Source organism: Pavona decussata, unplaced genomic scaffold, assembly GCF_977016875.1.
Source record: "Pavona decussata unplaced genomic scaffold, jaPavDecu1.1 SCAFFOLD_71, whole genome shotgun sequence".
NCBI classification, from domain to species: domain Eukaryota; kingdom Metazoa; phylum Cnidaria; class Anthozoa; order Scleractinia; family Agariciidae; genus Pavona; species Pavona decussata.
Genome location: NW_028145490.1, coordinates 2295001 through 2308302, shown reverse-complemented (window position 1 = coordinate 2308302; position 13302 = coordinate 2295001). Strand labels below are relative to the sequence as shown.

Sequence of the window (13302 nt, the reverse complement as noted above, 5' to 3'; positions counted from 1 at the left end):
TAAGATCTGCTTTTCCTGTATAGTCATAACCGGAACAAAAATACTTCTGTATTAGTAGGCACTGCCCTTAATCCTTTTAGTCCCAGTAGTGACATGGAGGCATAATGGTGTCTGGGGGAGTGGGGGTGCTCCCATACAAAAGTGACGGGGATGATCGTTTTCAGAAATGTTGAAATGAACCCTTAAAAGGTACCAGAATTCCGTTTTGTGGGTGTGGTCCAAGCAATGTTTTACCCCTAAGAGCTAGCAAATCAGTTGACTGACATTTTGCTTCTTCTCATATTTTTCGGCTCAATACCCTAAAAGGTACCACCATATCTGGAAGTTATGTTAGATTTTAGCACCCTATTACCAAACCACAAATTTTACCCCCCCCCCCCCCTCTTCCACCTCCTTTCCCTGCCCCAGAATGGTGTAGTGGTCAAGGCACAATAGAGTTTTGATCAGAAGATCATAGGGTCAGTGATTTTTGGCTCAGTTGGTCTCCATTGTTGTGTTGTTTACATTGATAAGACGCCTTACTCCATGTTGTCTCTCTTCACCCAAGGTAGCCTGCAAGCAAGCTCTCCAATCTGGGGTGCAAGCGACGAGTGAAGTGAGGAGAGCTTGCTTGCAGACTACATCCAGGGTACAAATGGGCACTGGCGACAAACTCTGGGAGTAGCCCTGTAAAGGACTAGCAAAACTATTTATATGGGAGTAGGAGGCAGAAAAAGCTAAGTCAAAAGGGGTCTCAGGAAAAATTAGATTGAACTTAGACACAATCAAATTAGTCCCTTCATTGCCCTTCGATTGACGGTATTTTCTATTATATGGGCTTATTGTTGCATTCAGCAGTAAATTCGGAATTTGTGAAGGTCTTCCGATTGAGCCATATAAATGCCTGGCGACCAACCGCAGGCCAAAGAGCCTGAGGAGTCTTGGTACGAGATTGCATTGTTTGAGGAAAGAAAGTGGACGAAAAGCTGCGATAAGTTCAACCTTGTGAGCCGTTTTTTTTTCCTTGACGGAAGTTTGTTCTCGTTTGCTTTATTGAACAGTAGCTTAAAAAAAAAACATCGATTAAACAGGTTCATAGCTCCTCTCAGAGCGCAGTTGTTGGTTGGATTTTGTAATTTTAGTACAATGAAATACCGATTTAACCCCCGAGGAAACTGCATTTGGTTCCAAAAGTCGGAGGTAAAAATCTGACCGAAGGAAATCTAAGGGAACGACTTTAAGGTTTGAAGAATTGGGAGTTTCGAAAAATTGAGGGTTCGAATTATCGAGATTCCACTGTATCACTCAGATTTTATGATTTAATCTTGTTTTAATTTGTAGTTTCCCTCCCATATTTTGCGTTGTACATGTTTTTTCTATTGTTTCCCTCATCTTTCACCAGTTAGTGCATAACGCTTAAAAAAGCTTCCACAAAAGTAAAGTAGTCTTACTTAAAAACTTCAAGGATACATGTATATTTATCACACATCTTGTTTGAATCGCATGGGAGTAACTCACAGATTTGAAATTCAAGAATTTTGAGTGTACTCCCCATTTTAAAAGTGCTACGACCACAAAGGTTTGATAATTTTCAACAATGGTATGTTTTTTTCTGACTTACCTTTCGTTACCTTTATTCCTGACGTTATAGCCTAGCTGAAGGCCGACCTTCTCGCTCTGTTTGGAGTCTAAACGTTTGACCTGTGTGTCGCTTTGTGGTCCTTCATACTCACCGGTGTCTTTTTTAACTGTGCTTATCACCCACGTTGAACCAACTTAGGTCGATTTGTGACACCAATTAATCATCGGATTTAAGGCCTACGTCAACTTAACCCTTCCCATTCTATTGAGTGATTTAAACCCCAACATCTGAATCTGCATGGTGAGTGCTAAAATTCTGACCATTTTATCTAAGCAGTTCCTTCCTGTCTTACGTTGTCTTGCTGTCTATTATGCTGTACAAGCTGGTTCTAACTTTCGAGTCTGCGGATGAAATCCTAAAATGTGACCATTCAAATGAAAGTTGTTATGAGTGTCGATTGTACTGTTAAATTGGTGTATGTAGATTGTACTTTTACCGATGAATGTAGATTACAAATAACTTGTACTTTTGAGTAATTTTAGTTAGGATTAGCTGTACTCGTCCCTTCAAGCTTAATTTTATGCTTTAATTACCAATCGTGAATAAATAAAGGCTTTTCTTCTTCCTGTTGTGCTGTTTACTTTTGAGTCTGTGAATGATATTCGAAAGTGCGGTCATTCAAATGAAAGCTTCTAAGCAGTACTTTCCTGTGGTACTGTTTATTATGCTGTACAAGGTGGTTCTAACTTAAGAGTCTGTGGATGAAATGCGAAAGTGCGATCATTAAGCAGTGAAAGCTACTGAGCAGTATACTTCCTGTAGGCTGTTTATTATGCTGTACGATATTGTTCTTAATTTTGAGTTAGAAGAAACTTTGAAACGTGACCGTTTTTCCCGTTTGTTTCTCAATATTTCAGAAAACTTTCAATTCACATTTTGGGTAAACAAAGGGTTTTAAATCTGTCTGACTGCCAACTGCAGTGTGCCGTCACTGTGGAAAGAAACCTGAAAATTCAGTTTTTCATTTCTACTTTTATTGTGCGTTGTGGTTTGTATTTTGGTGATTAAAAAATGTTTTGTTGTAGATTAAAATTAGTTGTGCAGAGTATCGAAACAGAAAAGCGATAAATATCCTTTGAACTAGAGGCTCCGTCTAATTGTTATCCTTTCCAGCAATAATGATTTTTGTGAATTATCAGCTTCATACATTAATTTCAGGCCTGGCGGCTTTTTGTCGCAATACTCTCGCTTGTCAGTGATTATATCTAAATGGCATGTGTCATAAGATTTAACATGGCGTCGTTTTTTGCCAATGTAGGACATAATTGTCGTTGACATAACTTGCTGAAAAAACTTGGAAGTCACGCGATGTGAATTTGGCACAAACGACACGAAAACAGGAGATCCGAATTTTAACACAAAACGACGTGTTATCAGAAAATCGTTATAGGAGTTTACATGCATGCACAGAAAAACCGAAACCAGTTTTTTTTTTCTGTTTTTAAAAAATCCTTGGTTATTTATAGCTCTTACAGGTACACCTGGGGTTACTGGCCCTGAGTACTTAGTTTTCATATAGATGACAACTTGGACTTTTACGTCTTTAAAACAACCTTCATTTTCGCTGAGTGTCTCAAGAGAAGGCACGGTTGAAAATAACACTGAGAAAAAAATGGAAGCAAACGAGCGTAAAGAAATGAAATCAGGTTCCGTTTTGGAAGTTCCTGCTTTAAGTTTGCCACAAACTCAAAATATACACCTGCACAAAATAATATGCAATAATAGAAAAAGAAAGAAATTACTACTTCTGAGCTACTTTCATTTGCATCAATATATCCATACCTTGGCATTTCTCCCCCAGACCATTGTACAATAGCTTTCATCGGACAGGATTTGGTTTCTACAATTCAGCATTTTCTCCACAGATCTAAATTTGTATAAACGAGACATATTCACTCTGGCATGGTTCTTTTCAGAAAAAGTCAGGAAACTACTTTGGCCGCCGACCAAAACATACATCAAAAGTCTGTTGACTAACAGGTTATTATTTTTTTTTAGTAATAATAAATAACCAACTAAGATTAGTGTCTTGGATCATATGCGTCCGCTTGTTTTTCAAACGCCATTAATTACCTGGATACTCAATTGAATTTGAACAGAAAAGAAAAGGAAGTCTTAAGCTCCAAATGATGGAAATATTGAAGATGTTCGCGGGTGTATTCAACTTCCTTTCAAAATTAAGTGTTTTGGTAATCAAAGTCCCACAACTATGAAATAATCCAAACATTAATTTACAAAATTCTGCGTTTAAAACAATTGATACACGTAGTTCCAAATGTGAACAAGCAAGCAAGTAAGTAAGTACTCTTTATTTATCCACGGTAAAAATTCAACCAGGTTTACAAAAATATCAGTGGGGTTAAAAGTAAAATTACTGTTCAGTAGCTCAGTTCATTTCGTTTGAATTTGATCCGTTGACTCGGAGTTAGAAGCACCCTCTGCAGCGAATAAAGCGAGCACCACAGAAGCCAAAAGAGGGTTGATATGTATATACATACTGTTCAGTATGTATATATAGGTTATCGATGCTGACTGTTAACCTTGTGTAAGGTCCCTGAGGTGTCTTTTCGTTTTGGTTATAGTTTGGTAGCAGTTCGGTGCATGGCTTACACCTATCCAAGCTGGACATTTCAGTCTATAATGAGGCTTCGAACCCTTTTACTTATTAATTGAGCACCTTACTTCCAACAGTGTGAACCGGTTTGCAGTTTATAAAGTTCTCAGTGCCTTTGATACAATACTTTAAAACAAGAAGTACACATGTTAGTATCGAGCCATTTCCCAGACCGCATTTCAGGCCGGTTTTTTACTGATCCACCATCTCAAACGTTAGAATCACCTTAAACAGGGGTCCGCCAACGAGATATTTTAATGGTATCTCAGGGTGTGTTCCCCAGTTCCCAGGTCGTTTAATTTTTTGCCCTTTTTAAAGATATATTTGTATGTAAGCTAACACAGACTGATATTTTCGGATGGCTACGGCAAAAACTAAAAACAAAGCGGAATGTTATTCTTCAAATAAACGAGCTGTTGTTGGTTTTACAAAAATACTAGCTGTATGACGACATTTTTTGCCCCTTTGAAAACGAAAGGAATCAGTTTTTCATTGTTACGAAATTTTGAGCTTACATTATGTCAACGAAAACAACAGATTTTCTTAGCCTGCGACCACCCACAAGAGAGCTTGCTCGCAGGCTAAGATTTTCTTTACAACTATAACCCGAATTTCTAAGGCGATTTTAACCGTTTATTTCGGTGGATACATCTATTCGTAAGGCCTGTAGGGCGCCCCTGCCTGAACAGCCAAAAGCAACGCATAAAACTACTATTAGTTTTTACTGGTTTTTAAACTCACATTTTGAACGTTTTTGTCACTCTTCGAGGGTTATCCGCAGAAGATGTTCAAGCCGGATTCGTTAGCCAAGCCGAGCCGAACGTTAGCCAAGGCTTCATTATCTATACCAATGAGCAGAATTTCGACCACACTGCCTTGATAAAGTTACATCTGTTGCGATGGCGACTGATTGAAACTCCTGCAAGGATGGCTGCATCATATGTAAGGCTTGGATTTCATTCCCCATTGAATATCAGTTCTCGCTTGATCCTGAACACTTACAGGAAGTTTGCACGATTTATCCGCTAATCCGCGCATGAGCGTTTATACTATCTTGTAAGGTTTATGTCAAGAATAATAAACTGAACTGAGCTGAACTGAATCAGTTATGTTTTAAAATACGGTACAACTGCGTTTAAACTAAAATTTATGTGTGACTATTCAAATGTAAACCACCTCAGGCATGTGTAGTATTATTTGCAGTAGGTATCCTTAGTCTGGGAAGCGATATGTCTGGAGTTTTTTATTTTAATTCATAGTCAACGTCTGGTGTACTTATGAGCCAGGGCCGGGTTTTTCGAAAGTCGATTAACGTTAATCCACGATTAAAAGTCAACGGAGGTTTTCTTCTCGCTCGTTAAAATTGTTTTTAAACTCTAATGTTAAGCTAGTCAGTATAGAAAAGTCAACGTCAAAACTGAGGGACAAAAATCTTTATTGTTGTGTTATTAAATTCGAACCAAAGTTGTTATTAATCCAGGATTAGCCGTAGGCTTAATTGGGCTTTGAACAACTGCGCCCAGAGGGGTTAAAAGTTTCCCGCTAAGAGCAATGAGCCGCGCGGTCCGGTTAAGACAAAAGTGTTAAGAGTCACGAGTAACCATCTCCATGACTCACTCAGCTGGAGTAATTTTAATTAAAGAATTCAAATATAAACAAAACAAATGCTGTAGTGCCCGCGGTGTCGGTAAAAACTTTCATAATGGGCTAACAAGTACGTAGCCGGAAAAGTTTACTGGCTGATTATGCATTGGGTACTTATGCATTGCGTGCAAGGAGGCGTTGTATTGATTGCTTGGGTAGCTACTGATGGAGTTTACAGCCTGTTTTGCAGCTTTCACGAGGAAGGAAGTCGTTGAAACATCTGGCGACCGCCTTAACTTTGGCCAGCGAGGACTGACAATGGAATCAGTCGCTTCCAGTTCGTGAAAAATGGTGCATAGGAACACACTGCCTCTGTAAAAACACGAAAACATCATTTTTTATGCAGATTAAAGCATACAAAAAAAAAAAAAACCCCGATAGCTTCCAGGTATTCCGTTGACACGTGAAGTGGGTATTGCCTTTAAATCTCTTTGAATCAACCAGCTGTACAACTCAGTCGCTGCATACATTTTCCTCTGTGCATCGTGCGATTTGATCCGACAGGACTCAAGAAAACTCATCAAGTCAATGTGTGAAAATCGACTTTGAAAACCATTAATTTGGTCAGCTTTTGTTCCAAACAACCCCGCATAAGAAGACAAGAAAGTGACGCGATAGAACCATTTTTCCCATTAGTTAAAAAATCAATCTCGTACCCAGAGTCTTCAGGCTTTTTGGTCAGCGGGGCAACGCCGGGAAGACTCTGGGGACATCGAATTTTATCACCGCAGGATTTCTGCGGTAAAACAATGGAAACCGTTGCGGAACAGCCAATCAAAAAAATTGAATTTTTTCGATGTCCCCAGAGTCTTCCCGGCGTTGCCCCGCTGACCAAAAAGCCTGAAGACTCTGGGTACGAGATTGTTAAAAAATAGGAAAAGGCTGAAATTTTCCGGCCAATCAGAGGTAGCAACCTTAAGAGTATTTATAACTGGTCTGATCAGTAGTGCCTTCACGAGGTTCATATATTTTTGCTAACTTGGATCCCATTTTTGTACCCGAATTTCTCAGTATATCCTCGATCTATTCTGAAAGAGTTTGATTTGAGGATGGTTCTTCATCCCGAAAATATAACACCGCCAGATCCTTCAAAAGACTGGATCCCACGATCCCTGACCCCACCCAGTGATCCCTCACTCCACCCCCTTTAGTGATCTCTGATCCCATATGCCTTGTGTGACGCTGTGATAAGGGTGGGTTCTAGAGTAGATTCCCAAGGACTCTTCTGTTCATTTTTTAAACTTTCGTGAAATCTGTTGTCCTTTCCTGGCGGAATGCCTGAAGACTTGTCAACCACCTCTCTCTTTTCCAGAGCTTTCCCCCTCCGAAACGAGGTTGCTGTCCCAGAATTCCCTCTTTCCTCGACTCACACCTTGCTCCTTGCCTTTCATATGACCCTCCTTTTTTCTAGCCTGTGAACAGGCTCCCAAGTGGGGTATAGGGCGAAAAGAAAAAGTGGAGCGCGTTATGGGGGCGAGAAAGCCCGAGCTCGATTTTTGTCACCGCGCGCCCTAACCCTGTTCATAGGCTACCTTGGACAGATTGATGAGTTTGAAGGTGATTTGGCCACCGTAAACGAGACTCGAATCTCTTTATCATGGTGAACACAGTTGATAAAACCAACTATTCCTTTCGTCAGTACCCTGCTAGCAGAGGTTTCTTTCTGGCAAGTCTTTTAGCATGTACGAAGCCTGTCGTTCGCTTCTCTAGTATTTCGTGCAGTCGGCTTGTTGACTTTCCAGAAAGAAACCTCTGCTAGCAGGGTATTGCGTTAGAAGCTAGAGTAGTTTATTAGCCATAGGTGACTTCTGTAACCATTTAGCACTGTGGAGCAAACAACAGCAATTTTTGAAGAAAATTTGCTATCGTCCGAGAGAAACCATGGCTCACGAGTTTTCCACCTGCTAAAAAAGATTTTAGGGAGGGGATGGTGGAACATACGAATTTAATTTTAATAAGCCGATTTTATCCAGCATTTATTAGAATTCACTTTAAAATTGCAAGACGTTTTCGTTTCAAAACAGCATTTTCTTATTATATCATTCCATTTGAATTATAGAAAGAGGCGTACCCCGGTGAAGAGCGGCTCACTATGGAGGCCAAACTACCCCTCCCCCCCCGTCCCCTCCCCCCTCCCAATCCTCTTTTCTCTCTGTTTGCGATCAAATCAAAATGGCGGATTGCGGCGGTTTTGGTAGCATAGACTTTCTTGTAAAAACAACTGGGTTATCTGATCCCGGGCTTCGTTTAGTCCTTGGATTATTCTCAGGTATGTTTTTTTCTGTTATGTTGTATTGGATGGACGTTAATTTCATTGAGTTAAGTCAGTGCATGGACCGTTTCCAAATCGTCGATGATCACTAAGCTTTAATTAAACGCAGTGGCTATTCGTACGGCACCCGTACGGCGACTTGTATTTGCTATTTGTACGGGAGTCCGAAGATTTCATAGGATTTCTCTGTAATTCCTGATTCTCGCTTATCCAAATTATTATATTTACCTTTAGAAGGAATAAGCGAATCCAGTGAGTGCCCTTTCTTTGAGCGAGATAAGTTTTCGTACTCTCTGCTCACTAAGCGAACGAGCCACTCGCGACACTTGGAATTGTTTTGCGCTATATTCACGCACACGTCACGCGATTAGAAGAGACCGTACAGCGACTGGTATTTGCTATTCATTTGGGATTCCTATGAGTATCAGTAAAAATTATCATTAAATTTAAGAATTGCTAACCTGGTTGAGAAATTCAGACAACTGATCCTGACCGGTGGTATACTGATTAAGCAGTTCCGTGGACTCCCGTATTCCCAACCTGCGTGATGCTATTCGTACGGCCAGAAAGCCGCGAAATGGGAGTTTCACTTAATGGAAGAATTTACCTATTGGACACTCGCATTTCCGTACAGAAATTATGTTGAAGATAACAGAACACACCTCTCCTTCTGACACAGGTATAAATTTTCACTGCAATGACTGAAACTGCGCCTACTATAGAAGGAAGAAGAATTCCCGTATGAATAGCAAAAATGCGAATAATTCGTACGGGATTACCAACGTGAGTTCAAATTCATTGAATTACCAAGTTGTCACTTACCCCCCGATCCAAGCCAGTGTATTATAACTATTTATAAGATATAAGAAATTCTTTTCGCACATTTTTAAGCTACAGCGTACTAATTGTAGCCAGTTGATCTGTGAAGAAGAGGTTGCGTGACATGTGCGATTTTATGTTAGTAGCTCGCAAAAAGTTTGAAGTGTCGCGAGTGGCTCGTTCGCTTAGTGAGCAGAGAGCACGCAAACTTATCTCGCTCAAAGAAAGGGCACTCACTGGATTCGCTTATTCCTTCTAAAGGTAAATATAATAATTTCGATAAGCGAGAGTCAGGAATTACAGAGAAATCCTATGAAATCTTCGGACTCCCGTACGAATAGCAAATACAAGTCGCCGCACGGGTGCCGTACGAATAGCCACTGCGTTAATTAAATCAAAACCTTTGGATCTATCTTTCTCTCAAATAAACGGTTAGAGTAACGTCCGCTAAAAATCATGATACCTCTGTCGTTATTTTGGTTACACCAATTATAGTAAGTTTAACCGGATCTCCTGCTTTTTAATAATGGTAAACAAAAGCAATTCTTCTCCTAAATCGATTTATTAGTCTTGAGACTGCAGTACCGTGCAAACCATTTGTTAGATCTGGCCCAGATAAGCTTAATACGGGTGTGGTCTGTATCTCTGTAGTCTGATGTAGCTCGATCTGTTTATTTCACTTTTTCTTAAAAATTATATTTAAGTTTAAGGAAAAGTGAAAAGGAGATGAATCGAAAGAGGTTATCCCTTTCTAGTTAATGTCCTTCCTTACAATAATAAAAACATATTTAACAAATATTACATTTCAAAATACAAAATATTACACCTTTGCCTGAGTCTCTTCTTAAAAATGGTTAGAGTTTCTGCCTTAGTCATTTCTTTTGGTAAATTATTCCATGTATCAATTAACAGCCTAGAAAAAGGGAATGTTTAGAACTATTCCAAGCTGAGGACTCAAACTTAAGTTTGAAGCAGTGGTTAAACGCTTAAGGGTCGAAGATAAACCCTCGAAGGTTGTTTGCCTCTCGTCTAATATAAATGATTTGCAAACATAAAAAATATTGCTCAGGCCTGAATCAAGTCCATTAAATCCATTTATTGTCTCATTGTCTCTTAATATCCCTGTACAACAATCCACTGGTATCGATTTGTTAGGGAGCCATATACATTTGCTTTGTCAAAAAAGCATTTACATGGCACCACCCTTAAAATGTTATAGTGTTATGCCACTGCATAACACTCATCATGACACTCAAATAACAACATAATGTTACAAAGGTCAAACAATGCTCTTATAAACGCTCATAGAGCTTGAGCAACTTGTGGTGGCACCAAATCAAAGGCTTATGAAAGATCTAAAAAGTGACATCAATTGTTAATCCTTTGTTTCTCTCACTATAGCAATCATGAAATGAATATAATAGTTGAGACAGACAAGATTTCCCTGTAAGGAGGCAAACTGCTCAGGAATAAAGATCTCATTAGATATCCAAAACTGAACAAGATGTTGTCAAACTATCATTTCACACACTTTGTATACATGTACCACTGATGTCAATGCTATACCACAGCCTTTGCTGAATGTAATATTAAGTGGATTCGTGCACTAGTTGGCACTCAAGGAGGGAGGGTTACTCAGGTTTTTATAAAGTGATGGGGAAGTGCAGGTAAGGCCAAGCTGTTTGACCATAAAAGAGTCTTATTAGGTCAAAACTGGAACAAAAAAGTCCAAAGGTCCAGGCAGCATTTTTTGTAGGTCACGCTAAAGATCTTTGGTATGGGTTTCCAAATCACTTAGTGTACTGGTGCACAATCCTTTTCTTTGGTATGAAGCAACATAAGACAGAGATATTAGCAGGCATAAGACTACCTCATAGGTGTTAGTGTGAAGAAAACTTACCTTGGCTTTTGAAAACTTCCGTACCGTTCAATTGAATGATTGGTATCCAAAAATATCCAGGATTTCTTTCCTGGTGTAGGATTTTGGGTCTACAGTCAGGGGAGTGGGGAGCTGGTCTGGGGGACAAAGTTGATGCGGCAGTTGATGGAACATTTCCTTGCCATAGGTGTTTTGGTGGCTGCTTGGCACCACTTTAGGAAAAAGTTCCTAATTACTCCAAATTTTAAATAATTATTATACAATTTGATATTTCATAATATAATTTCTGGGAAAATGTTAAAAGTATGACCCCACTGAAAAGTGATTTTGTCATGACTATCAGTTGTGAATAGTACATGTTTACAACAGTTCAATTAACACTGATAGCTATTATTGCTTTTTTTTTTTTGATAGCTATTATTGTTTATAAACTACACTCTTTAACTTGCTGATTTGAATTGTTTTGCAGCCTATCCACTGGCTTTTATTTATCATGCATTTTTCTACAGAAAAAATCCTGTTCTTCAGGTAATTGCTGTTTTGTTGTTATGGAGCTTTTTGGTTGTGTGCATGTGTATTTGATTCAGTTAATTAGCCACTGGAGAATCAACTGATGGAATCATCGTCATTATTTATGCCCATCTCTCCAGATGGTCCTGCATAAATCATCAACATTATTTTTATCTCACCTTGAGTTATATCTTTAGTAATGTGGGGTGTTTTCCGTTTTGTCATAATGTCCAGTTTGGGGATGCACAATCTGCGAGCCAGCGAGGCATGCGAGGCATGCAAGGCAGACGTGCTAGGCACTCAGGTTATCCTAAAAAACACTTCGGTTAGCCTAAAAAGCACTCCGATTAGCCTAAAAAGCACTCCTGTTAGCTTAAATAGCTCCCCGGTTAGCTTAACGGTTAGCATTTATGTTGGGGGTTGCTCATGCCTCGCTGGCTTGCATATTGTATACACTCTCCAGTTCATGCAGAAGAAATGCAAATGACACTCACTGATATACTGGAAATTTTCCACAACAAATAAACCACATTTGGAGGTACTCCCTTTTTCCATTCCAATTACTTTGCATTTGCACAAAATTTCTGTTTCCAGCTTTGCTAGCCAATTTGCATATTAAATTTTTGGATCTACCAGTGACTGCTGCATTAAATCTGAATGAAGCTCTTTGCCTGGATGGTAACAAGCCTTTCCATTTGGTACGGAAAGTTTGCAGAATTACAAATAGAAAATTCTGACAAAATGAAAAGTGTCCCTGCTATTTTAGGTGACTGCCCTCTCTTGTCCCTTTCCTTTGGAAATTCCTTTTTGCTGGGACTTCGATGCTGGTAGCTTCTTGCAGAGCATTTTATCGATGCAGCTGCATTTCTACTAATTTAAAGGAACCTCCACTCTCACAACAAATTGACGGTAAAGTGTTGGAAATAGTGTCTAAATTCTAAAGTTTAGACGAAAACATAGAAATGACATTCAAGTGTGTTAAAAATTAGATATGATTATCGACTAATTTCGCTTTTAAATTTCCCGGGTGCAGCCATTTTGAATTTTATGACGTGTAACAGTTGCCGCTATTGTTATTCAGCAGAAGTTCTTTTGTGCGAAACAATAGTAAGAGCAACCATATTATGTCATGAAATCCAAGATGGCGGCGCCCGGGAAATTTAAAATGAAAAATGGGCGATAATCAAATCATGTTCTGTCTGACACTGAAATATTAGTTCGGATCCATGTTTTCCAACGAAATTTCAAAGACAGAAAGTAGATTGTATTTTCAATAATTTAACGTTAATATGTTTCGAGAGTGGAGGTTTCCTCTAAAGATATGTTTAAATTAATTATTATTTCTATGTTTTTCTTCTTCCAGCATGTATACTTCACGTTTTGTGGTTTGTCCTTAGCTGCTTTTTGTTATGGTGAGAATTTTTAAGGCCATTTACAGCTCTATGTCCATTGTTTTTTTATTAACTGCATCACAGCTCCAAAGTTCAACTGCTTTCAGTCAATTTTTCATCAGGCTCTGATTTCATGTACTTGTTGAAAGTCAGTGTAATATTTGCGTACTTACAATCTTGTTGTTTTCTACTTTTGATGGGTCAGAGAGTTAACTCTGCAGTGTATGTTGTAGTGCTAAGTGAACCCAGGAATTTCCACTGAGCGTTAGCCCTAGAAAGGAAATGGGAGACAGCACGAGGCAAAGAAAAAGGATCGAACCCACGACCTCCAAATTTGAAGGCTGAAAGTGAGAAGTGATCATTGCAGTGAATTTTCCAATTTGTGCAATTGGAAATTGGAAGCCTGAAAAAAATTTCGGCTTCAACGGGATTCGAATCCGTGACCTCGGCGTTACCGGTCCGATGCTCTACCAACTGAGCTATGAAGCCACACATTGGGAGCAAGGTCAATTGTAGGTTCCCATTTTCCCGTGAGAGGAGTGAAACGATGTA

At 39.2% G+C, this 13302-nt stretch overlaps 1 protein-coding gene and 1 non-coding gene across 2 annotated transcripts in view; one reads left to right on the top strand and one right to left on the bottom strand.

Moving 5' to 3' along the window:
* Window positions 1–8016: 8016 nt before the first annotated feature.
* LOC146477292 (lysophospholipid acyltransferase 5-like) overlaps window positions 8017–13302 on the top strand; it is a 21993-nt gene continuing 16707 nt past the window's right edge. The window contains exons 1-3 of the mRNA XM_085113768.1: window positions 8017–8148; window positions 11319–11377; window positions 12723–12771. Of these exons, the coding sequence (XP_084969894.1) occupies window positions 8052–8148; window positions 11319–11377; window positions 12723–12771 (205 nt within the window). The 5' untranslated portion in view covers window positions 8017–8051. The remainder of the gene's footprint in view (window positions 8149–11318; window positions 11378–12722; window positions 12772–13302) is intronic.
* Window positions 13167–13239, bottom strand: Trnay-gua (transfer RNA tyrosine (anticodon GUA)). Its single transcript has one exon. It is a non-coding gene; the product is annotated as a tRNA-Tyr (tRNA).